General features: G+C 45.7%; 1 protein-coding gene across 1 annotated transcript in view; it reads left to right on the forward strand.

Moving 5' to 3' along the window:
* Positions 1 to 27,768, forward strand: part of MAPT (microtubule associated protein tau) — a 49,304-nt gene that overhangs the window by 4,912 nt on the left and 16,624 nt on the right. Inside the window, exons 2-7 of the mRNA XM_066585911.1 lie at positions 3,925 to 4,071; positions 12,947 to 13,027; positions 17,615 to 17,680; positions 18,478 to 19,191; positions 25,614 to 25,664; positions 25,805 to 25,858. Coding sequence (XP_066442008.1) covers positions 3,942 to 4,071; positions 12,947 to 13,027; positions 17,615 to 17,680; positions 18,478 to 19,191; positions 25,614 to 25,664; positions 25,805 to 25,858 — 1,096 coding nt within the window. The 5' untranslated portion in view covers positions 3,925 to 3,941. The remainder of the gene's footprint in view (positions 1 to 3,924; positions 4,072 to 12,946; positions 13,028 to 17,614; positions 17,681 to 18,477; positions 19,192 to 25,613; positions 25,665 to 25,804; positions 25,859 to 27,768) is intronic.

Here is a 27,768-nt window from a genome sequence, read left to right on the forward strand (position 1 = left end):
TATGTTATAAGCCTGGTTTTGATCCTGCATTTATGAACTTAGGTTGGTTCTGGTACTGTATTTATGTTATAAGCTTGGTTGTGGTGCAGATTTTGTATTATAAGCTTGGTTTTGATGCTGTATTTATGACTTGAGTTTAGTTCTGATGCTGCATTTATTACTGAGCTTGGTTCCAGTGCTGTACTTACTCACTAAGCTGTTCTGGTCTGGGTATCCTGCTACCTTGCTGCTTTCTGCACAATAATACAGGCAGACTGCCTATCAGTGCAATATATATTGTTTTTTGTTATGACCCTTGGATGCCACAAGGTGCCATCTAAGCTAAAGCCGGCAATGATCTCAGACTGGGCAATGTTCTGTTCCTTACTCCCTCATTGCCGCATGAGGATAGTGAAGTGCCAGCCGCTGTGGGCACCATGTAACGGTGCCAAGAGCAGCAGGCTGTGCTGCAGTATACTGAAACGCTCCCAAATCACTCGCCTTATCTGGGTCAGAAACTGAAGCAAAACTTCCCCTTTAAGCATTTTTTACCACTTCAAAGTAAAGCGGCAGCAGATATCCCTCCGTCTTCTGTCTGTCTCCCCCGGTGATGAAAGGCTTAACGCGTCTCGCTGCCGCGCAGGTTCTCTCGTAACCCTGACAGTGAAATATGGTAATAAAATGGATCCAGTCCAAACATGGCCGCAGCGCTTTCGCCTCAGCAGACGCCTCATCCTTCCCCTGAGCCGATGTCTCAGCAGCTTCTTGGTTTTAACACGTCTCTGTGATTCCTTCCTCGGTTTTTACACCAGCCCCCCGCCGCGTCCATGTTGTGCCCATCGGAGGGAAAAACTAGCGACATCCAAACAGATCACAATACCGGCGCTCGGAGAAAACGCCATCCGGGAGGGAGCAGACATATTATTTGCAGCCGATGGGGCACATGACTCAGGAATTCATTGTCTGGGGTCCGTAAATACTACAAAGGCGCAACAGTCTGCGCCGAAATACGCACAAGCTGCTCTGAAAATGTGTATCCAAAGGGTTAACCACAAAGTCGGCAGTCCGCAACACAAGCGGCATCGCTTTTATCGCCCTGACGGTATTATTTAAGTGTGATTCGTGTCTTTTCACCTGAGTCAGTGATTCACGTTGGCAGCGACTGCGGGACTTCGTTTTTTTACTGCATTTGAAGGGACGAAGGGGCCGGACTACAGATCGGCGCTGGGCGCGGGTTAGGAAAGGGTCTCGCCACTCCCACCTGGGCAGCCATATTGCGGTTAATAATATGCATAAGGGCTCATTCACGCGGGTATATGCAGATTTTGGTCAGCGTGAATCTTGCACGAGTTTTGTGCGGTACTTGAATAGAGTCATACACAATCGCGCGATTTTCGCCTGATGCGCGACTCAGTGAAAAAGCAGATTACAAAACCAATGATTTACAACAGTTTTCTTCCCATCTGCGATGTTTTTACTGATGCGATGTTGAGAGAACAAAAAATCGCAGCATGCTGTATCTCTCCGCGATGTACGATTTTCCTAATCTCTCATGTTTCCCTATGGAGCCTGCTTTTTATTGCATCGCAACGCAACAAACTTGTGTTGCAATGCGATTTTGTAACATTAGAAGGTCCTACTGACTTTTGTGATAAAAAAAAATTGTGCGCTTTTATTGCGGCAGCAATGCGATGCCAGATTATTCTAAAAAAAAACATTGCTAACGCCCAAAAGTTGTGAGAATAAAGACGCAAATTTGCCACGATTTTCCCGCGGCAAAACCACGATCGTCCGTGTGAAACTAGCGTTAAAGTTGGAAAAATCAGTCTGACAAATCAGCCGTGTGTGAATCTACCCCAATATGAGTTAAAGGGGTCGTACCAAGATAGACTTCATAGACCCCCAACGATCCCGAGAATAGGGGTCCTGTGTCGCCCTCTGCTGTCATTTCGGCGATGCTGATGGGAAAGGCCAAGTGCTTGTATTTAGCTTTCTCCAGTGGTCCCTAGAGGATGACTGGTGCAGCGCTGCACATGCTTGACCGATACTTCATTCAGTCCCTTCCTCACTGTGGGGGGTGCAGCTAGCCTGAAGTGAGTAGCAGAGGGGGACCCCCCATTCTCGGGAGAGTGCAGGTCTCAGCAGTCAGACCCCCACTGATCAGACTTTTATCACCTATCCTTAGAGATGAGTGGGAGACCGTGGGCACCAATTCATCTGAACAGAGTCAAGCTTTGTGCGCATGCCAACTTTGCGAGGGCAGAGCGCAGAAAGAGGGCATCTAGTGAGTATGAAACACCATTCCCCAGATTCCCCGTTCCATAATGTAGTTTATGGGGCTCCACGGGGATGACAGGTTCCCTATTAATATGCCCCTTTTCAGCTGATTAACGAGCCAATGCTTTTGCATGGGCTGATCGGGTCATAAAAATGCCAGCTAGTTGGCAGCACACCTTCCTGTGTGACCGGAAGATGTGCTGCTGACAAATGCATTCTGCATGGGGAGGAACAGTCAAAGTTACCATCGTTCGCCCCCTTGCTCCATTTTATGCGGCCGTTTAATCGTACGAACAAGCGCCGATCACGCACTCATTGCCGGTTGGCAGTTGTTACCACGGGTAGATGATCTGCCCTTGTAAAACCACCGTCGGGGTACGTTTACCAGAAAATAGTGTGGGTTGGCCATAGCGGACGATTCGCACCAAATTCTACATGTAAACCACGTCGAAAAACATCTCAAAATCCGTTCCGTTGGTGCGGATTGTGATATGGATCCACCGCAGATTACACACTTCAAATTCACTTTTTCGCCGTGGCTTTGATGTGGAATTTGGTGCGGATCGTCTGCTGCGGACAACCCGCACTATTTTCCGGTACGTGTAAACTTACCCCTACAGCTTCCGCGCACGTTAGATCTAGGTCAGCTAAACCTGCCAATTTTAGCGGGACCAGCTGATGATCTTGTGTACGGCGGCCGCCCTACTATAAGGTTTGGCTATCAACTTGCCTAATCCTTTTCTTTTTGGGGAGATAAGGAGTGTCGCAAGCGCATTTCTCCTCTCTGTACATTCAGGAACGCACGCACGCTTAGAGAGATTCAGCTGACGGCTATATAAAGCGTACAGACTGGTGGCCCTACACATTAAAGAGCTATCGGTCACCCAGCACCCCGCCATACATCTGTCATCGGGGGAGAGTCAAAAAGCCCTATACACATTAAATGACCAACCGGACCCTCCGAATCTGGTGGGTTCAGCAGATATACATGGAATGTGTACAGGCAGCCTAAATGTAGCGGGATCTGCCAGTGGTCTATAGATAAGCGTCTGTGGCCACTGGACCTCCATGTAATATCTGTAACCGGGGCCCCCAATTATAATGCTTCATTTATAATACTGCGGGGAAGAAGGAACCTTAATGGGCCTTTAGGTCCCAGAGCGGGTGCAGCTGTCCTCGTTACGCCCCTGATGTATTAGTCTGACGCCATCTATATTGACCTGAGCCGAGTACATCACCTCCGGGGAACAGCTTGCAATTTCTCAGTGCATTTTTATTACGTAACCCCTTTGCCGATTGCAGAAGACATCACCTCTGAGAGCGGAATAACGTGACGATGCAACTTTAAAACCTTCGTCCCCATTAATAACCTGATGTCAGCGCTCGCCGCTACAGACTCCGGGAAGGCATCCTGTTTCTCCCAGCACAGTCATTGTGCTCCTTCTGGTCCCTGGCAGCCGCTCAGTAATTGACGTTCCCCTGCGGGGTACGGAGTCCGGCTTGTAAGAGCACATTAACGTCTTTGAGATTTTCCTGATGCCATCGTCTGACAGAGACATATAGCAGCGAGGCTGTAACGGCAGCACTTGATTGCCATCTTGCCAGCTAGGTTGGTACTGCACCGCTTCGTAGACTGTTGATTAACGTGTTCTTTCATCTGTTACCTAGGTTCATCATACTCCAGGATGACTGAGCAGTACCAGGACTATGATGCGGTGGGGGACCACGCCGGTGAGGGGATCAACTCAGGAGGCACTGGCGGGCACGCACAAGAGGGTGTCATCAGGCTGCCAACTGCATTGCAGCATGGAAATGGTGAGTGGAGACCTTACAAAAGTGTTGCAAGAAGTGATAGTGCCGCAAATGGCTACTGCTTAGATTACAGATTTTATTCTAGCGCATTTTAGTAAATTAGAGCCGCTAATTAGTTTCTTGGGCAACAATGACATACACTGCCTTACCAAAAGTAATTGGACACATGAGCAAGAATCAAAAGCAGTATTTATTTCCTTATCTTAGTACTTAGTGGGGCTCTTTTGCACCTAATGACATCGGATACTCTCAGTGATATACTTTCTACTAACATCTGATGCTCTTCAGTTGGTATTTCCCTCCATTCACCCTGCAAATGTCTGGTGAGTTGTCTCAAAGATGATGGTCACTGTTCAATATTTCCTGACCCGACTTTCCAGGTAACGTCTTCAGTAGGGTTCAGTTGCAGACTAGTCCAATCGTGGAACATCCATATTCTCAAAGCAATGTAAAACAGCGTTGGATGTGTGACAAGGCGTGTTGCCCTGTTGGAGGTATGGCCAATAGAGATGAGCGAGCATACTCGCTAAGGGTAATTGCTCGATCGAGCATTGCCCCTAGCGAGTACCTGCCTGCCCGGGAGCAAAGATCCGGCTGCCGGCGGCGGGGGAGAGCGGGGAGGAGCGGAGATCTCTCTCTCCTTATCTCCCCCCCTGCTGACTGCCGCAACTCACCTGTCACCTGCGCCGGCACCCGAACCTTTGCTCCCGAGTGGGGAGATACTCGCTAAGGACAATGCTCGATCGAGCAATTGTCCTTAGCGAGTATGCTCGCTCATCTCTAATTGCCAACCATTCCCAGAGTATTACCACATTGCCGGCAGCACATTATTGTCTAGAATGTCAGGGTACAGCTCTGTGGTTATGGTTCTTGCCCCTACAACCAACTGACTAAGACCATGCCACGTAACACATCCCCAGACTAGAACGGAACCTCCACCGTACTTAGCTGTTGGTACAACACCCTCAGGAAGAAGGTATCTCCAGGATCCTCTACACCCAGGTACATCCATCTGATGTGAAGATGAAGTGATGGGATTCGTCACTCCATAGAAGGTTCTTCCATTGCTCAACTGTTCCAACGCCAATTTTTCTTGCACCATTGTAGATAGGCAGGAGATTGTTCTTCATGATGGACGGCTTGTGTGCAGCGGCATAAGCCGTATATCTAATAGTTCGTATATCGTGTAGTTCCTGTCACAAACTATGGCTTACACCTCCAAGGGTCTGCGTCTTCTGTAGCATGGTTTAGAACACCATCCATTCTACCAATAGGGGTGTCCACATACTTTTGGTAGGATAGTGTACAGATCAGTCACTCAAAACCTAAAAATGTCTTTTTATCTTGATCTTGCTGGCTTACCATGACAGCACTGCCCTGTCAAACACTGCCACCCATTTTACCAAATCGCATCCCAATGGCTCCTCTCGCCGGCATTGAAGAACTTTACGACCCCGATTTGATCGGGGAGCAATTTATCGATAGTTCTCCAGGTAAGGACTTCAGTCTACGTGTAGAAGCTAGTGGTGACTTAGATCCTGTATGTGATTAGATGTGTGCCTCTAGATTGTAGAGAACCTTGTACACTCCTTGTCAAAAACAATCAGGCACTTAGAAGGAGTTGTTGCTTTGCTGCAAAACTTGGCATCTGAGGCAGATCTGTAAATGATGAAAGTTGTGGTGATTAGATGAACGGTCTTGTCATCTGAGGCCCTAAAAGTAGTTCCACAAAAAGGTTCTCGGAGGCTCCTTGTGTGTAGTGCCCTCTTCTTCCGCTTGTGTAGAGCTTGTTGATCACTAGACGCCTCTATGATGCAGAAAAGAGATTTCACCCCGTTACCAGAGTCTTAGAGGGGCGCAGTATTGGGATGTGAGAAGCTGGATGGTCATATCCATGAATTGTCCCCCACCAGGCCATTCTGACCAGACTGTTAGGAGGTGCTGGGACCAGTGGATGTGTGAGGGCACACAAGGTGACCAGGCTCAGGACGCCCCCTACAGACCACCACGAGAGGAGCATCTGATCAGACTGTAGGAGGTGTTGGGAGCAGTGTATGTGGGAGGGCACACAAGGTGACCGGGCTCAGGACGCCCCCTACAGACCACCAGTAGGGAGGAGCATCTGATCAGACTGTAGGAGGTGTTGGGGGCAGTGTGTGTGGGACGGCACACAAGGTGACCGGGCTCAGGACCCCCTGACGGATCACCAGTAGAGAGGAGCGTCTGATCGTACGACAAGCACCAGCAGCTCCAACTGTTTCGTTGTCCACCATCCAGAGGCAGGTGGCGCCATCGTTACACCCCTGTGTCTGTCGGAACCATTTCCAGGCAGTTGGCTGTAGAACATTTGGTCTCACAGCGCCCTTTACATGTACTGCCTTTGACACCCACCATCACCTCCGTTTACAGTGATGTCGTGAACAACTAAACTGGACGCTACAGAGTGGAACCGGGTTGTCTTCGGTGACGAATCCAGGTTTAGTTTGCACTACAGTCATGTTCGTGTCTGGAGACCTCTGGGTGAGCGCTTCAATCCTGCCTTTGCTGTGGAGCAGCACACTGCCCCCTGCTGGTCGATCGTCTGGGGGGGGGCCATTGCATATGACTGTCGGTCACCCCTAGTAGTGGTACGAGGGACAATGACAGCTCAACTATATGTTCAGGACATCCTGCAGCCACGTATGCTCCTCTCATGGCGGCCTCCAGCAGGATAATACTCGGCCGCACACACAAGGGGGTCATTGGAATGTCCCCACAACATTGTCACACATCCATGGCTGCCGAGTTACCGGATTTATCTCCAATAGAACATGTATGGGACCATCTGGGACACCAACTTCCACAGCCTACGAGTTTATCTAGCTGCTCAGTTACAGCAAATGTGGAGCGATGTGCCGCAAGATACCATACAGAACTTGTATGCCTCCATGCCCACCCGTATCACATCTTGCGTCCAAGCTAGAGGCGGTACAACAGGGTACTAGAGCCTCCATGCCTGCCCGTATCACATCTTGTATCCAACCTAGAGGCGGTACAACAGGGTACTAGAGCCTCCATGCCCACCCGTATCACATCTTGCATCCAAGCTAGAGGTGATATAACAGGGATATAGAGCCTCCATGGCCGCCCGTATCACATCTTGTGTCCAACCTAGAGGTGGTACAACAGGGTACTAGACCTTCCATGCCCACCTGTATCAAATCTTGTATCCAAGCTAGAGGCGGTACAACAGGGTACTAGAGCCTCCATGCTTGCCTGTATCACATCTTGTATCCAAGCTAGAGGCGGTACAACAGGGTACTAGAGACTCCCTACAATGGGACCCCATAAATGACCCTTTTTGCTCTGATATGTAAACACTTCCTTATAACAACATTACAATCACACAGAGAAGGTTCCATTCGATTCCAACAACTCCTTCTAGATTCTTGATTTATTTTTTTTTTACACGGAGTATACAAGTTTTGGACTTGTTGACATGCTGGTAACATGATTTATTGTGATGCCACGCTGCAGGAAAATGTGCTTCTTCACTGCTTTCCAATTCCTTTAATGTATATTGAATCGAAAGCCTCCACTAATCAATTACAATCACGTCCTGATTCATCACTATTCCTGCCGCATTGTATATTTATATATAGTGGCACATAAAGCACTGGTGCGGCCAGCAGTAATAATGACATTGCAACGGTACCTACCTACAGCCGTGGATATAGCATATTCAGCTGTAGACTGAACAATACTTGGGTGTTGGATGTAAAGTCACCCCAAATATGAACGCCGGATGGATCCATTGCACCCAACATGCCCTGCGGAGCTCCATAAGTTTACATGGGGCAAGACGCCGACCCTCATCTAGCAGGATCAACATATTTTGATCATGCCAAAGAGCAACAATATGCAACTATTGCACCAGAGGGATATATGGTATGTGTATGTACCTTAAGCCACAATTAGGAGTGGGTCCGAAACACAGAAGGGGTGCAGATCTTCCCATTATACTTCATCTCTGTAGATTTCCCCTTCCTGGTTTTGGCTTACTAATACTGATGCAGAATACTGACCCACATACTGCCGCGTTACAGCGGCCTTAGGGTTTTTGCAAAGAGTTTTCTGTCCCAGATTTCTGCCGTTTTGATGTCAATGAAGAGAAAACACCACAAATACATGTCTATCTTGCATTTCGTGAACTCGTTAATGGGCTTGTTAAAGTAACCCTCCAGCCCTGGACAAGCAAAGATGGCGGCACCGCTTCTCCGACTACACTGATGTACACTGTATCACTATGCATCATTAGTCTAAGACACTACATGCTGCTTTGATTGGCCAGTGCTGCCCACATGAGCCAGTCAAAGCGGCAAGTAGGGTCTGAGGGCCCTTTAACACGGGACGACCTGGCAGAAGCAGATGCCCAACAGGTCGTCCCGGCAATGATCACACAGGAACAATCATCACTGAGTGAATGAAGGCGGAGTGGGCGGGGATCTTCTGACCCGCCGCCTCCATTCACAGTAAAGCGGCAGTCGTTCATAGATCAATGACGTGTAAGCCGCTTTAAGTGTGCAGAAGTCTCCTTTTGTAAGGTTGCTATAAGAAGAGCACTAACAGGTACCGGTAGCGCTCGCATTTCCCTAACAATTGCCAGCTGCAGCCTGGCAATTAGCGTTATTATGTGTTGGTTAATGGTGCTTATGTAATAGCAGGCTAGGGCCACTTTCACGCGAACGTTACGTTTTTCTACTCGGCAGTTTGCCGCTGAAAATCGCATGAATGGACGATTTTCCGTGATCAAGTCCCGAGCTTAATGAGCGTTTTCTCATCCATTCACACGTCCGGTTGCGAAATTTTACTAAAAAATGGCGCTGTTGATCGGAATTCCCTCCGCCTGCAGAAATCCTCCTAATGACTTAAATAGATTTCAAGATGACTAAATTTGATTTCCGCAGTATGTCACTTATACCGAAGGCCGACATGAATTGTTGTTCATGTTATAACACCCCTCATCAATCAGGAAGCATATTTGATCTCTGATTGTCACTTATGGGTTTTTTCCCCTGAAAAGGAGTGAAATGAGGACTTGCTTATCTGATCATTTCTCTACCAGTTAACCCTGCAGATGCTGCAGTCATTGCTGATCATGGCATCTAAAGATTTAATAGAAAGGAAATACAAAAACTTTACACAAAACTTTAAATATTGAAAAAAAAAAGAATAATGAACCCGCACTCTATATATAATTGGTACTGCCACATCTATAGCAACACATACTATAAAATCCAAAATAATATATATGTGTTTAAAAAAAAGTGTTTGTATTGTGCAAAAGTGGTAAAACATAATAAAACCTCTATAAATTTGGTGTCATGATTGTAATGACTCGTAGAATAAGGCCTCATGTCCACGGAGAAAATCTTCATGTAGAATCCGCAGCGGGTCCCTCCTGCCCCGCGGACATGAGGCCTAAAATCAGAATAAACTCACCTGCTCCGGATGATGCGGATCTTCCTTCCTTCACAGCCGCATCTTCTTTCTTCAGCCCGGCGGATGTGCTCGGCACGCCGGGGGCGTGCTGCACGCATGCACCGGACACATCCGCCGGGCCGAAGAAAGAAGATCCAGCCGCGAAGAAGGTGAGCAGGTGAGTTTATTTCTGGTACGGGTCTCCCACGAATCCGGACGGCTTCCATAGGCTTCAATAGAAGCCTGCAGGAGCCGTCCCCGCGGGAGCCCCGCACGAAAATGGAGCATGTCCATTTTTTTTCCCGCACGTGGATCCGCGCCTGACGGGACAAATGACATCCGCAGGTATTTAACTACCTGCGGGTGTCCAATGCATCCCTATGGGGCGCGGATCACGCGTGCGGGAAAAACGCTGCAGATTTTAAGCCCGTGAACATGAGGCCTAAAGGTAACCTAATATTTACGTCAATAGAATGCAAAAGACATTGGTGAAATAGCTTTTTTCCATTGGCCCTATTTAAATAGAACAATAAGCGAACGAACCGACGATGAATGAAAAGTGAATGATTCACTCGACTCATTTACACCGAATGATTACCGTTCACTTTCGCTCGTTTGAACGGTTTTTTTTAACGATAATCATTCCATCTAAAAGAATCCTTAAGGCGAAAATTAGTTATGTCACCAAGGGGTTCAAAATGCACTTACTGCAACAGCGTTCTGCCCCAAATATATATACATAATAAAAAAACGGACATTTTTAGACGGTTTTTCCCATTTTAATGTGACTGTTGCGGGGTTAATGAGCCACCCTGGACTCCTCTCTGCCGCTTGCTGCAAACTTTGAAGTGTAAGTTTTCTTAAAACTCCAGAAGTGATTGATATAAGTGCCAGACTGCTGAAATCAGCGAGTGTCATTATACTGCGCTGCCCGTAGCCCGGCGCCATTAGTGACCCCACAGGTTCGCTCTAAGCCTTATGTATGTAAATCCAGAAAATCCCTTAAAATGTCCTACAGCATAAATCCAAGAAATGTCTGTGGAAAGCTGCTGTCTCCTTAATCTGCACTGTACCCTTCCTCCAAAACCACTTTAGGGACCTTTCACATGGGACAGAATTACGCCGCAGGACGCAGCCGAATCCGCAGCTGCGGAATTCCACACCAAAATCTGCAGCTCTAACTGTGCATTTCGATGCAGAATTTTTAAGCCATTTTTAATTCTGCATCAAATTTCGCCGATTTTGATGCGGAATTCACCGTGGATCGCAGTTCGGCCTTTTCCGTCCCGTGTGAAAGGTCCCTTACATTCGGAAGATAAGCGGCATCGAGAGCGTGGGAACTGCAGATTGTTAACGACAGGTACAGCGTCCTACATAATTAATCTCAGGACGAGATATAAATCCATTCAGACTAGTAAACTTGCTATTTCCGCCGTGACGCGTCTCTCCGCATGCCAGCCCGATCCCCCGGCACAGGTCTCGCAGATTACCCTGCAGATCAGGTTCACATTTCAGCGTTTGACCGGATGCACTGACATTCCAGGTTCTCGTCGCCCTCTCTGTTACTAGGACAGAGCTGATCCCAAACTAGAGGAGCGGAAATAAGTTAGAGTTTTTTTTCTATTAAAGGGAAAGTGCGTGTTAAAGCCCGGACTGAGCTGAGACGTGAAGAAGACGCAACTTTAGTGCGTTGGTAAAAGTTTTAAGTGTGCAGATCGGAAGTATTACAAGTCGTCCAATCCAATTCTAGCATCAGCAAATAAAGCCTATCTGATATACAATAAAAAGTTATACATGGTTTAAATGCACTTTATAAACAATTTTCTCAACTTTTTAAAGATCTCTGCTTGCAGTCATTTAATGGCGACCCTCATTGTTAACGCCTAGAGGATAACCATCTCTCCTGAAGGATGCTAGGCATGTTCAATACAGCACTCTGATAGCTTCATTGTAGCTAACCAGCTTCACACAGCCGAGAAACTCACGCAAGATTTGTGCGTTGCGAGAGTCCTGTATACAAGTGATGTTTTCCCGCACCTCGGAACGCATCGCCCATTGTGTTCAATGGGACAGTAAAACACGGCATGTGATGCGCATGTGAATGCAATGCAAGTAGAGATGAGCGAGCATACTCGCTAAGGGCAATTGCTCGATCGAGCATTGCCCTTAGCGAGTACCTGCCCGCTCAGGAGTGAAGATTCGGCTGCCGGCGGCGGGCGGGGAGCGGCGGGGGAGAGCGGGGAGGAACGGAGGAGAGATCTCTCTCTCCCTCTCTCCCCTCCGCTCCCCCCTACTCATGGCCACAACTCACCTCTCACCCACGCCGGCAGCCGAACCTTCTCTGCCGAGCGTGCAGGTACTCGCTAAGGGCAATGCTCGAGCGAGCAATTGTCCTTAGCGAGTATGCTCGCTCATCTTTAGATGCAAGGTTTCCCATTGAAAGTAATGGGAAACACTTGCTGAAAGTCGCATTGGAGGCTCACTACTTTACTGAAGTTATGGAAGCCGATTTTGCCCGAAAAACGCCTTGCATCACCATGAAAACGCACGTTTGTGAACATGATATCGGGCCGAGAAACTTGCAAAAAGTTTTAGTTTTAATGTTTATTGTTCTTTAAATGAACTAATTTTTACATTTTTTTTTTAGTCCCCATAGGGGACTAGAATTAGAGATTGTCTGATCATCAGAGCTTAGTAAGAAGCGCTACGTAGCAGGCCTGGGGGCATTTACAATGCCCAAGCTGCCATGCTAACCAAATCATCAGGAGTGGGACTTTTTGGTAACACTGAGAACCTCCTCCCTCTGTCGGGCCATTTAAATGCTGGTGTCAGTATAAAAGGTTAACAGTCAGGATTGGAGTTCTCTCTGATCCCGGCCATTGCGTTAAGTATGTTGGTAAGTATATGACTGTTTCCGATACTACAGATGGTTCTATAACTAACTGTATGCTCTACATGGAAGACGTTTATTAATATGATACACAGATCTGCCACACATCACCTGTAAGACCCCTTCGGGCACTCTTAGCAGTCTCAGACGGTGGTGCATGTCACTTTTGATGGTTTTTAGGAGCCTCTTTTTTTTTTCACGACACTTTAATAAATCTGTCCCATTGAATAGCACGAAAATAACAGGGGCATATGGGTTATTTAAAGCCGCAGTAATCCACACCAGGCAGCCAGCAGGAGGCTGTAGGTAATCTCATGCAACGCTGGAAGTGGAATTAAATGTCTTATTACTTGCCCCGAGCAGTCACATGTTGGCACCTTGTTAGTAAAGAACCTGCAGCAAGTTACCTCTGACCTGCGCTGCGTTTGGAAAGGAGACAATATTGACAATGGGGCGTTGTATAGACAAGTGCATCATGGGTCGTATTCGCTGTGCTTTAACACATGCTGTTTTATCATCCTATTACAGACGAAACCGCTGTGGAGGATCTAGCTAATGGTGAAGCAGTAAAGGATCAGGGTCATACAGAGATCCCTGAGGCAACCACGGGTAAGGCAGAACGTGGCCAGGTTAAGCAGTTACATGCCGCTGCCCCTCTTGGTACGGCTCTGCCATCCTTTTGCCTATGCTTAACTTTGCATTTCTGCTCAGAATCTCCTGATGCGGAGCATGCTTGCATTGTGTGTGATAAGAGCAGGGTACGGGGCAAAAACATCCGCACAACATCCAAAATCTACAGCATTCACCATTCACAGTAGGATAGGGTTATTGAAAAGAGACCTCGCCTCATCTCAATGGCAGGCATATAAACAGCAGTGTCTCCAGATGTAAGGGGACTGTGTGTAATACCAAATACAGCCCATACACATGTATGGCGCTGTTGGTAGACAAGAGAGAGAGACACAGATTTCAGACCACATCTGTGGTACTGCACATCGCTAGAACTAAGGAGCCTTTTACACAGAAAGATAAATTGCTTGAACCGAATGTCAGACGGCAGACGAGTGACTCATTGGCTGTCAAACAACACAGAGGATCAACAAAAGTTTTCACTATTCAAGCGATCGTTGATCTGCCAAGAAGTCATTTGCTTTGTCTGACAATGACAGCACAATGTCTGTTAAAACTGCTCCATAATTTTATAGTCAGAATAAAAAATGTGCTCAACGACAAAAACCGTTTGAATTCTCCTTCGTTGCTTGATCGTTGCACGTGTTTACACTGGATAATGAGTGGGAAGTTTTGCTCAATCCCATATTTATAACATGCAGTCAAACATTACACTCAACAAAGATCTCGCTAGTCCAGGTATTTGATTTTTATCTCAAGGACACCTGATGCAACTAATGAAGCCCTTCTGTAGCGTCTTTTGACGCTGGATAGGAGCCAAAGGTGTAGTAGCCGTGCAGGTCACTAGAGAGTAGTCAGTATAGCCAGGAGTCATTACCAGGAAATTTCGGGTGGCAGTACAGATGAAAGAGGTTTGTAGCGTTGTCGGGAGGAAAGCCAGGAGTCGTTATCAGTAAGTCTCGGGTTGTAGTACAGATGGAAGAGGCGGTTAGCGTTGTCAGGAGGAAAGCCAGAAGTCATTATTAGGACGTTTTCAAGTCACTTCTGGCGGAGAAGGAAGGGAGGAGCTAGATCACAGCTATGGAGCACTATAATTAGGCACTGAGGGAGTGGCAGGGCCAGCCTTTTATAACGAGTCTAATCAGGAATCGGGCGGAGCTAGAATAGGGATTGGATTTCCAGGATCTGGGAACAAGGCAAAAGGTATGGAGGGGAACTGTCCAAAAGACTGGATGGCTCAGCAGGGAGAGCCACTGACTGGAGTGCAGGATGCCCCAGGTTCGATCCCTGACACCTTGATTAGTTGCACCAGGTGTACTTGAAGCAACATCTGATATGCACCAGCCCAGAAGTTTTGCACGTTTTTACATGATAATCAGCCCGTGTAAAAGGGTCTTAAATCTCTGTTTCTCTACTAATAAAAATGTATTATTCTCTGAGAGCACAATTAGCCCTATTTACAACATTAGCAAATTAGAAAAGTGGATGTAGACCAATAGATAGCAGCTAGATAACTATTCCAGTTTAGCTATTGATATAATACTTATTCACTCAGATGCAGATATAAAGGGGATGTCTAGCTGTAAACTATTGATGGCCTATCCACAAGTTGGGTCATCAATAGTAAATTTGCAAGGGTCTGTTACCCAGGAACCCCGCTGATCAGCTGTTCTCTGGGCAAGCTCATGCACTGCACTTATTTCTGAAGAAAGAGACAGCTCTGCTGAACTTGGTATTATATGCAAATTACCCATTCATTTTAATGGGAATTTACCCTGCAATACCAAGCCTGGCCACTGCTGTGAGAATGGAGCTATCTGCTTCCTGCACACATCAGCTCAGTGCATGATTGCAGCAGCCTAGAGAACAGCTGATTGGGTGTGAGGTCCCTGACAACAGACTCTCACCCATCTGCTATTGACCTATCCTGAAGAGTCAGGAGGCCCCATATATAGTAAATACGGTACTTGCAGACCCTTCCACAACCAGTAGGTGTGGATGACTGTTTCCCTAATGTATGGGGGCCTTTAGCTCCATTGCCTTCTCTTATCACACACCTTAGTTGCCTTGCTGCTTCTACTAACTTTGCTTACTAATTACTATCTTTTCTTGGACGCTAACAGTTTCTTAAAGAGTGTCCAAGTTTTATGTAAAGTTTATCATCGTACTATATAATGCACATAACATCAACCACTTGTTTCCTTTCCTCATCGTCGAATGCTTTCATTCACTGACCGCAAGCAGAGATCACAGAAAATGATGAGGAACTGAAACCCAATGTATATTAGAGAGTAACATAACTGTTCCCTCATTTACATAAGACTTGGACAAACCCTTTAACTAACAGGACTCCCCTCACCCGCGCAGCATGGGGATCTTTCTCTCTTCTTCCTTTCTGCAGTCTGGTTCCTTTTCGGCTTTCTTGGCTCGATTGTTCTTGGAAAATCGTTTTCCCTTTCTGTCTTCTGCGGCGATTCTTCATGATCTTCTCGCTCACCGCTGTTTTATTTCTGTCCTGTTGAGGTCTGATCATACGACCACGCCGTTACACAAGAATAGCTACAGCTGAGCTAGACGGCAGCAAGGAGCCTGATTCCTCCTTATTGATCTGGCATTTATAGCCCGCAACCTTATTATAGGGCCCAATAATAACTTAAGTGCCCGTGGGTGTGTTAAATTATGCAAGACCAACTTTACCAAATTTATATGTTTTACCACATAAATCCAACCTGTCACTAAGCTGCTCTGAACTATTTTAGATGCCTTTAAAACTACCGCCCGGTCTCGGAACAAAATCCTGACCCGAGACCAGAAGAAGGTATATTGCCTATAGCTGTTCTTCTCTGGTTACAGGGCTCGTTTTCAGCCATCCAAGATGGCCGCCATAGTTTTCGAACTAATTAATGAAAACTGTGCACTGCTCTCTGATTGGCCAGTACTGATCACGTGAACACCCTTGGTGAATCAGAGAACAGGTGTAGTGCATTGGTATTAGGTAGTCTGAAGATTGCATCAACCTTCTTAGACAGCCAAAAATGGGACCCGGAACTGCTGGATCAGAGGATTGGCAGAGAAGAATAACTACAGGTAATCTACCCTCCTCCCCCTCCACTCCCAGGAAATAATTTTTTTTCTAGCAAGTGGGATACCTTAAAGGGGTAGTCCCTATGTAAGACTTTCTTGGCATATGAAGTCTGATAGATGTAGGTCACAGTTCTGGGTCTTGTGAGTATGTCTAGTTCTGAATATTGTGGTTGGGGATGGTCAGGATGCTGTTTCTGTTGCTCTTGAATTTCAGAAACAATGTACCTTGCTGTGCTACACTGTTTGCATAACTTCCATTGACTTCTATGAGAGTTACGGAAATAGTGTAGCTTAGCCTACATGGCTGTAAGTACCGACCACCCCAGGTGACTATATTCGGCTAGGGGTAGTGGGGGGCCAGAACTGGAGATAAATGCAGGTCCCATTTCTAGTACCCGCACCTATTGGACTTTTAGGACATATCAACAGGATATGCCATGAAATGCAGACATGGGAATACCCCCTTAATTAAAGAGATCATCCAAGTTCTTAAAATTGTTGACTTATTTTTAGAATTCATAGTAACATACATAGTAACATAGTATGCAAGGCTGAAAAAAGGCAAAAGTCCATCCAGTTCAGCCTTTTTCCACCCCTGTTGTTGATCCAGAGGAAGGCAAAAAAAAACTATGGGAAGCCAATTCATCCCATTCTGGGGGGAAAATATAAACCATTGATATTAGGTCGATGGGAACTGACTCTCAACGTCCCTGCCGATCAGCTGTTCGAAGGGCTCCGACATTCAGGCAAGTGCTGCATCTTCTTCATTGTTTACATTGCTCTGTACCGCAGAGTTCACCCAAGCACTGCAGCCCCTCCAAACAGGTGATGGACAGGACTGCTGAGAGTTGGATCCCTACTGATCTAATTATGTTGGCCTAGCCTAAGGATAGACTATGAGTGTTAAAAGCCTGGATAACCCATTTAAGATGCCCATACACTTTAGACAATTATCACCCGAATGAGCCGAAATTTATCACTCCCATGTACATGCATGTATTTTCAGTACGGAGCGAGGAATAGGCCACTGCCACACCTCTGGCAGTGACTTATTTTCATGAGAACCTAGGATCGGGCATGTTAAAATCCAGTATGCCTGATCCTCTTTTTCTCTACTGATAGTAGACTAGAATGCTACTGTCTGCACTTCCTCTAGATTAAGAAGTAAGGCTGGTTTTAGGTTCTACAAGTCTTTTCTTCTGTCTTACTGACGGTGCACCTCATCCTCAACTTCCTACAGATGGTGGTTGAGGCCAGCAAGTTTCAGTTCCGATACACATGCTTATTACAACGGGCCAATTTTTGGCCCATCTAAAAGGACCTTTAGAGGCAATGTTCTGCCGCGTATGAACGGTAGTGAACGAGCACCAATCGACACACTCTTTTGATCGACACCCGTTACCCTGGGACAATCCTCAGACGATCTACGAGGACCTTTAGTTATTGAAGACTGCTCACTGATCTCCACTTTATGTCCTTCAGCTGAGGAAGCTGGTGTCGGTACTACCCCCAGTCAAGAGGACCAGGCTGCAGAGAGTGCAGTGAAAGGTACTTGTTAGACCCACGTACATTTAAAGAAAAACTAACTATAAGTGAATACTAATCCTTTCCTGAGCATTTTGTTATTTTTCTAATATTTTAATATGCAAAGTAGCTGGTAAGATCTGGCATCCAACGCCTACAGACAATTCGCCATCGTACGTCTCAACAGGTGGCTTCTTAAGTATTTTATGGCATTGCATATTGTATGCCGGTATCATCTGCTAGTCTTTGCAGTTTTTTAGGCCACGTAGAAACATATTTTTGAAAAACCATACAGATATTATCTAGAAATGATTTCGATGCAAATACCATGATAATCTATTAGGCATGCGTCTTATTCTTGCTCATGCTTTGTGTGGACAAGCCCTTGTGTTTTTAGGTTCCCTCGAAGGCTCTTAATGTTTGTCCTAGTTTCCACTAAGCACCAAGTTTTCCATGCCGTCCTTTGTTTACTTCAAGGAACCTTATAGATCGCCAATAGTAAGAACTGTTGTGAGTCCTTAAGACCGCGTACGTTCCTTTTGGTTTTCGATCTGCAACGCCAGTAGATCCAAGTTCATTAGAAGTACAAGGATATTTACAAATTAGCATTCTCGAAAGACACCACTGGTCATCCAATATGATAGCAATTGGCTTCTTACATTGATTTCCATGGTACGTAGAAATGTCATCTTTTGTTGGTGGTAGGTTTGCTGTGTTATATGTATTAGATGCACATTTTATGTATATTCTGTGATAAATGATGACCCATAATTCATTGCATCTTTTCATGTCAAACTTGTGCAATTTCACCTGAATTTTAGAGATAACATTTCTGGCAGCCGTAGGAGAGGCGGAGGTTCAGGACTCCTCGAGTAGCACACCAGAAACAGAAGTAGGTACAGCAGGAACGGAACGAGATGTGGAAGATCTGTGTGTTGTTACTGGAGACACCTGTGAAGACCTCAGTCCTGGCTGGACAACGTTGAGTAATGAACTTACAGAACCTTCCGAGGCGCAAGGTAAATGTGTCTTAATCGAAGAATCAAATGGCATCGATACTCATAGGGAGGATGATGATGATGGGTTGGAAGAGCACGGATATGAAGGCGGAGAGATGGAGCAAGATAATCTGATATCTATGGAAGCACCGCTTGATCTACAGCCCCAGACAAATGGCCATGTGGTGGATGAAGAAGAAGCCAACAAGCTCTTCGAAGGTTCAGTTTTCACCGAATCAAACAACAAACACGACGAGGATGTCCAGGAGCCACATGACGAAATAGAAGCCGATTCTTTTTCCATAGAAGACCCGCTATTGCTACCTCGTCCACGACCATCTGTATCTGTTTACCAAGTAGAGGTTGATGCCAACAAGCCAATAGATGGCACCAAGATGTCACCATGTGAAGCCGCCAGTACACCAAGCGAGGACACATCAGAAAAACATTCACCAGTTGAGGTTTCGGGGATCCCTAGAAAACGAGTATCTTCACATGGATCTGGAATACCCGTCAGCAGGGTTCCCGTACTTAAAGGTGTGTGCCCAGTTGTTATCTTCTAGTGACCTGCCTATTAAAGTCTCCGATCTTTCCTGGGCTGCCGTTTTGCTTTCCTAACTTGCTTGAAGAAGGCACCAGAATTAATTGCACATGCCCACCACCAATCCCATCCTTCTCCCAGCGCATGATGCATTTTGCATGATCTCCACTCACCTCAATTGCATGACTTTCCAGGCATACTCCTCTAACAGCGAGAGGCACTTAGGAAATTTGCGTGTATGGCAATTTTTTCTTTTTTTTTACAGCCACAAGATATCGGATGCTCAAGCAGAAATTAACGTGATTATGATATTTATAACATTTTAGTGCCCTCAACATTTGATGAGTAAATCTAAACTTTAGTGAAAGTTTATCCTAAAAAATACAATCCATAGGAAATGTTATAAGGATGGCCTGGTGAGTTTTTTAGTAGACCAGTTTATATGGAGTCAAACGGTGGAAGTTGGACCTCGTCTTGTCCAAGAGAAGCTCATGGATTCGGAAAAATGGTGCCTGGTTTGTTTTGCTGTCAATTTAAAGGGGGTGTTTCATCAGGACAGCCCCTTTCCATATACCCCATTAGGACATATGGACGTCGTAGGGAAAATGTGTAGACCAAGCTTGTCCATGCCATTCATTTGTAATACTACATTGGCCCTGCGGCAGTCTGGGGTTTCTGAAGCAGGATCCCAAGTGATCAGTTGCTCATTGGGTCGGACTCGTCAATGTCGAGAGTTATTCATGCTCCTGTGTCCAGTTCATATTCTGCAGTTCTGGTATCACCACTTTCAAAAGATTATACCTTTTTTATTTTCTCTACATGAGGGCTTGTTATTTACAGGATGGGTTATATTTTTCAACAGTTTATTTATTATGTGAGTCGGTACAATCGCAGCAAATACCAAATTTATAAAGTTTTTTTAAAAAGGTTATAGTACTTTAAAACAAAAATACTTTTTTTTTTAAGTTGCTTTCTGTCACCCCGTATTTTGACCCCCATAACTTTATTTTTTTTTATGGGACCTGTCATTTTTATTGGCACCATCTTGAAGTACACACAACCTTTTGATCACTTTTTATTCAACTTTATCTTGGAGACAGAGTGACCAAAAAGGCGCAGTTTTAGCATTGCGCTTTTTTCTGGCAGCGTTCACCATGAGGGATTAATAATATGATATTTTCATAAACTGGATCTTTTTGGATGCAGATACTGCTATATCAACTTTGTAATTTATATTTTTTCTTTTGATGTGACAGCTTGGAAAATTTTTTTCCTACTTTTAATATTTTGATTTTTTTGTAATAATTGAAAATTGTATTTTTTTAAACTTCTTTTTACTTCTTTTTGAGTCCCCCATAGGGAAATCCTTTGTTTACTTATAAAGTATAATGCAATACTATGGTATTGCATTTACTGTATTTTAACTGGCTTCCCATTAAAGATGTATCAAGCTGCCATGGCATCCTGGGATCTTCAGGCGGTGGGGCCATTCTGGACATTTAAATACCGATTTATCAGAACATTTAATGGGAATCTGGAAAAAGGGAAATTTTTTCCCCTATATCTTTCGTTTTCTTGTGCCCTCGCGGAAGGGCCGTGGGTCGGATGGCTTCTTTTGACTTCAATGGAAATCATTTGTGCGGAACATGCTTGCGTAAATTCCACTTTGATTCTGTGAGTGTATAGGAAAAAAAGATTTTGCATAGCATGTTCCAAATGGTATTTGCTGCGGATCCACAATGCAAATCCTTTAGTGTGCTGCCAGCCTAAGGGTTCCACTATGTTGACAGAAGTATTGGGATGCACACAGAAGGTGATGAAATTGGATTTTATTCCCAGAATTCAGCACGGACTTTGGCTGCCTTTGGCCTCAATGACCGCAGTAACCCTACTAGGCTGCTTTCCACCAAATTCCCCCTAGATGTGTGGAGGCATTTGCCTTCATTCCTTGTGGAGAGCTTTAGATAGTGATGCATGGGATGATGGGTGTGTTGGGTACACGGATACGGCGTTCTAGTTTGTCCCAAAGATGCTTCATGGGAATGGGATCTGGACTTTGGGTTGGCCAATAAAGTTTGCAGATGTTCTGCTCCTCAAACTAATCTTCAACACTGCATGCCGTATGACATGGTGCTCGGTCATGTTGGTAGAGATACAGAGCTGTAAGTATAACCACAGGGTGGGTGATGCCACATTGTCCGATCTTTGTACTTATTGGTGTTGAGATGGGTTTCACTATAACCAGTGACCCCAGTCATTTCGAGTAGAAACACCAGAACCTCCTCCAAACTTCACTGTTGGGACGATGCAGTCATGTAGAAACCGCTCTCCAGGCGACCGCTACACCCAAGTGCCGCCATTTGATCGGAAGATGGTGTTCGGTGATTCATCTGTCCACAACATTTGCTTCCACTCATTTACAGTCCAAGAGCGCCTCTCCGAGCCCCATCGCAGGCGCCGAGGTGCAGTCACTGCTGTCATGTTGGACTTGTACCGCTCGTCCATGGTCACCCTCCACATGCCGCTCCCTACAGATGGTTCTGGTGCTCATGGATGTTCCAACGGCCTGTAAGACCGCCTGAGTGAGGGCACACGATGTGCGTCATGCCTTCACAAGACTTTGTCCACGTTCTGTTAGTTGACGAGGTCTATTAGACCTTGTATGTGTTGTGTGAGTGAAGTCATTTCTCTGCGTCCTTTAGGTTTCGGGACTGTTTATTGAATTGCTGATTTTATCCCCAGATCTGTACGGGTGTTTTTATACTTCTTCATATACTACTCTCACACTTTATAAACCTGTAGTAGTAGCTGTAAAGTACCGAGCGGGTTAATGTCGACATTAGCCGTGTTGTCACCACTTAAACATTTGCCATTCGGGGCTGCAGGCTTTAAACTGTATTTTCAGTAACATACGTCCTCGCAGCCTGGAAAATAAACATGCCATCCGGTATAAACAGGAGGAATAGAAATACAGGATGACTGAACGCACCACGGAATAGGTCGGAGTAGTCTGCTAATATACAACAGCTTAGTCCTAATAATGCGGAGAGCGTCCAGCAAGCCCACTGGTATTTATACTGATGTTTCCCGTCTGTCTCACTACCTGATATATACGGTGGTCATTAGTAACGTGAGCCGGCGTTGTGGAGGCACAGACTATTTCGGTTTTATCATAGATCATACCCCTTTAAAAGTAGCACAAAACTAATGCCTAGTGAGAGGGTGGAGCGTGACACAGGGACCCTCTCTTGGGTGGTCTTACAAGCTCTGTGTCATGTTCCACCCCATCAGGACCTGCAGTAGGGTTTTTCCCTAAGCGATCCCTGATAAAAAAAAATAGGCCCAGATGAATGATATGGGCTGTACGCTTTAAAGGGAACCTGTCCTCAATTAGAAGCATCATAAAGTAAGTTGTACATGATGTCCATCTTTTTCTCATCCGCAAACTACTTTTATTCTGCCCTTAATGTGATATAAATCCATTGTCCATCCATCGGATTCCTCGTGGGCGTGTGCTTCTACACAAAAGCCAATCGGAGGCCACGCCTTCCTCAGATCTTGCTCCTTTGGAGAATTGCCTGATGGGGAAGGGGGTTCCAATGTGCGCTACTGTATGTCACCTATGACCCCTATTGTAAATAACCTATACCACATGGTGCGTGTTTTGCACAGCTCTGCATAAAAAAAGCGTAGTCAACTTTGCATTTCTATACAGTTATAAAAAGCATGCTGCTGTGTACTGGCCCAACGGGGGCCAATAGGACGCTCTTTGGCACCCGTTGGGTAAATTAAGCCCTATAGATATGTTCGGGGTAGATGCCAGAAGCTTCACCTGGTGTATACAACAAACGTAGAGCTGAAATGTGTGCTTCTACTAATGTCAAGTGTAGGGTCACATTAGGGCCAGTGTCACGCATGCGTAAGCGCACTCATGGACAATGGGCTTTGCATACTAAATGAACACGCAAAATACACCCCCACCCTTTCTACCCATCATAATTAAAAACCTATATATACTGCACTGATAGGTGGTCTGCCTGTATTCTGCTTGTACGGAAAGCAGCAAGACGACAGCATATCCAGGCCAGAACAGTTCAGTGAATAAATACTGTACCAGAACCAAGCTTTTAATATAAATACAATTCCAGAACCAAGCTCATAGCATAAATACAGCCCGAGAATCAAGTTTAGAACCTAAATACAGTAGCAGAACTAAGCAGTTGTGTTGCGGGGGCGCTAATGAGCTGACAGCAACACAATAACAAAGGGGAGGAGACAGAGCCAGGAGGAGGCTGATTCATGGTCACAGGGAAGAAGAAGATAATCTGCCCAGGTGGATTTAAGAGAGGCGATTTCCTTCAACCTACATCTGCCTAGTGCCCTTCTACAAGCCTGTGCCAGGCGTCCTGTGCGACCGCATGGGTTGCACGTAGCTGAGGCCAGCCATGCCTGCTTGTCTAGTGATTTATATTATGTAGAGCACCGTTTAGTATGATAATTGGTCCCACAATGCATTGCAGATCATTAGATTAGCCTGCCAGGGAGGGGGGTCTGTTGACAAGCTGCTGACTGGTTCCAGTAGCAATCAGCAGAAATCCAAATGCACTGCTGCAAGTCAGGATCATATAGACAAGTAACGCTGTGTGTCTGTGAAACAGCTCAGCTTTTCTATGAAGGCAATTCCTCTGTTATTCCTCCTGGACATACAGAACTAAATTGACCAATCTTCTTGTTTTGGGGGTCTCTGATACTGTCCAGTGTCAGACTGTGTAGGAACACATCCTATTGGCCAGGGCAATGGTAACACACAGTTTTCAATTTCTTCAAGCATTTCCAGGAGTAATAACAGAGGAACAACACAGCACAGAATTTTAAGAAAAGATGTTGCAGAATATGTTATATCTCCTATTATCTACAGCCTTTATATCCTACCAGGTTGTGGAATTGAGTCATCTGTGTTGATGTCAGAGGAGAATGAGACATTTTTGCTTGAAAAAGCAGAAAACAAGGTTTTTTTTGTTTTTTTGCTGTGTCTTGGCAATGAACCTGCGGGCTTTGTGTTGGTGGTGTGAATGGCGATCCTGACACTCCAGTGCTGACGTCCCAGTAAACGGGCTGCAGCGTCAACATCGGTGTATTATGTAACGTCTAGACTCTGTTAAGACGGATCAATGGACTAAGTCACTGCTTAACCTCCCATGCACGGTGCAGAGACAGGAGTCACTCTCCATGTCACCCTATTAACTCTCGCAGTGCCCAGGTATTGAACAGACCTGTTTTTGCATGGAATGAAGTGCTTCTTTGAAGACTCGTGTATCTACACGGAATGGCCACTTTATTAGAGACCCCCATCTATTAACGCGATGGACTCCTTTGGCCTTCAGAACCGCCACATTTCATCGTGGCATAGATTCCACCGGGTGATGAAATCATTCGGCAGGAATATCGGCCCCTGCGGACAGGAAGCTACTTGTAGTTGTCGCAGGTTAGATGGAGGTGCTGACATGTTCTGACCAGCTGACAGGAAGGGGTCATCAATTCATGCTGCTTGTGCCAAATTCTGACTCCCATCAGCACGGGGCAACAGAAATCTGGATTCATTTGACCTAAGGAACGGAGAGACGTGTGTTCGGATGTTTTAGTTGGAGCATGAGCGTTGTATTCAATTGCAGTTTGCTAGACTGTGCAGCGCCTGTTCGTCAGCGTGATTCTTGACATCCTCCTCTGACCCCTTTTGGCGACACGTTTCCATCCACAAAATCTTTCGTTGGATGTTTTACATCAATTATGCCATTTTTGGTATACTCTGCACGCTGTTACACAAGAAAACCCCACGCAGTTGGCAGTGACATCCCGGCCCCGGCTAGTCTAACCCTGATGACTCGGCCTCGTTGGAATCACTCAGATCGCTGGATTTTCCCATCTAATGTGGATTCACACTGAAACTGATCCACGGAAAACTTGTCCCGTGACTTTATGCCGCACTCCGGGGTCACTGGGAGAATTTCCATATAGGAAGCTCCAATGGTGAAAGGGCCAGGGGCTCTAATAAAGGGGCCATTCAGTGTGAGTACAACACGGATAGAAGGCCAGGACACCTTTTTAACAGCACATCTGGGTCTTGTATAATTTACGGTTTCTGAATATGGTGATATGTATAATAATGCAGCATGCAGAGAGGACCACTACAGGTATAAATGGGAACGTCTGACAACGAAGACCCTTCTGGTTTTTCCATATGTGGGGATACTGCTTGACGATTTATTCTAATGTTGCCTAATCTTCACTGCAGATGTCCACACTGATTCTTCATTAGCCTCTACTACCACTGCCTGTAGGGGGCACCTTCTCGGACGAGGACTGCCAATACATGGAAACCTGGAATAAAATATATCATCTGTTTTTTGCTTTGTTGCAGCCCATGAGCAAGAGAAGCATGAAAATGACTCCCAAGAGAAAGGCGAGGTGAGTGTGACGTCGGCCTTCGTGGGAGGACTCCCTTGGAGATGAAGCCTGACTTCTGTGCTCACTACTTACATATTTCTTAGGACCTGCTCATATGGCTTTCACTCTCCTTACTTATAACAGCCCGTCTTATGTTTTCTGTAGTCATAGTACACAAACTACAAGTGTGGGATGCTTCCACAAAGCAGGTCACCATTTGTAAGGTAGCAGCCAGGAAGAGCCAAAAGACAAGACCTTCTTGGTCATTAATATAGGCCAGTGGTCTACAACTTTAAGCTCGGGGCAAGTGGGAGTTGTAGTTTGGCAACAACTGTAGAGCCACAGGTTGTGGACCCCTTATTCAGAAGGAAGAATATCCATGTCCTTATCAAAGGGATTGTCTGGTTGCAAAGTATTGATGGCCTATTCTAAGGTGAAGTCATCAGTAGTAGACTGGCAGGGGTCTGCTGCTGGGCCCCATGCTGATCAACTGTTTGCCAGGACAGAGCACTTCTGTCCTAGACTGAAATCTGCAGGAAGCAGACAGCTCTTTCCTTTCTGTAGTGGCCAGGCCTGGTATTGCAGGCCAAGTTCCCATTGAAATAAACAGGAACTTGACTTGCAATACCAAGGCTGGCCACTACAGTAAGAACAGAGCTGTCTGCTTCCTGCAGAAATCAGCTCAGTGCACAATCACGCTGGCCTGGCCAACAGTTGATTGGCAGTGGGCTAGGCAGTGGACTTCACCTTAGAATAGACCATTAGACTTAGAATAGACCATTTGCAACCAGGCAACCCCTTTACAGAGCCTCTGTCAGCACCTTTAAGCACCCTAAACTACTTTATGGGGCTTGAAGGTGAGAGAACGGGGAGTCTGTGGAGGCATGTTTTATATTCACCCGATGAATATAAAATATACCCACCCAGGCTCCCCGATCCCTCACCTTCAAGCACCATTACGTACAATAATTTACGTTGCTCAGGGTTGCTGGCAGGATTACACTGTCCATTACTGTTTGTTGTGTTTACCTTGCATCATTTCAGTTTTTTTTTTACTTCATTGCTTTCTTTTATTTGTGCTAGAACTTGTATTAAAAGTGCAATTTACAGAAAATATAAACTGTTTGGTTCTACTTTCTGACTTTCTACCTTTTTTAGATATTTTTTTTTTACACTTGTCATTATTTAGATTTTGTCGTTTACAATAAAGGAGATAAGCGGCAAGTAGAGTACAATATGAAAACATCAAAGTCCCTGCCCTTTATGCTTTAATTACTTCTATATTAGCTGGCCTTATACTGTGCTGTGCATGAAGGGGGGAAAAGTAGCCTACAGTGAAAAGTTGTCGCTTTGAGTAAAAAAAAAAAACAACAAAAGCTGCACCAAAATCTAAAGTGTGAACCTCACCAAAGTGTGTACATAAAACAGACAAGGGATCCGGCGCTTCATCCGTCCAAAACAGAGCTTTATTGAGCAGGTGGATTAAACAACGCATCCACAAATGCTGACGCGTTTCAAGCACAACCTGCTTTTAATCATAGCTGAGAAAATGTAACCCTTCTCCAAAGCTGTTCTATATAGATGAGGGTTTTATTGTCTTAGCTATGATAAAGAGCGAGTTGTGCTCGAACTACATCTGTAATTTGTGGATGAGTTTTAAGGTGGTTTTACACGAGACGGCGATCATCCGAACAGTTGCCTAATAGAGCAATAATAAGCTACAGTTGCTCTTTGTAAGCACAGCGGTCGACCGGGGGACGAGCGCTAACTTGTTCACAAGTTGCATGCAGTGCTTCCGGGCAGCTGAGCGGAAACTGAACTGACCCCATTACAGTCAAAGGGGTCTGTTTGGTGCTGTACGGTTCCATCATTCGGCCAGGGAATTCCCCTTTGCTGCAGGAAAACAGAACCCCCACCCCAAATGTGAAAGCAGCGTTATTTCTTTTATGTCCGCCCGTGTTCTCCCTTGGAACATCCCAGCAGTAATCAGCCGGTATCCCAGCCATCCACTTTCCTCCATACCGTTTTTCAATTGCACATATGTGCTGGTGAAACCCTTCACCATGCTCATCTGATAAGTCACTGCATCTCTCCAGCAAGTAGTAAGGGCACGAGTGCAGGATTGAGGG

The sequence above is a fragment of the Eleutherodactylus coqui genome, chromosome 13 (assembly GCF_035609145.1).
Source record: "Eleutherodactylus coqui strain aEleCoq1 chromosome 13, aEleCoq1.hap1, whole genome shotgun sequence".
Lineage (NCBI taxonomy): Eukaryota > Metazoa > Chordata > Amphibia > Anura > Eleutherodactylidae > Eleutherodactylus > Eleutherodactylus coqui.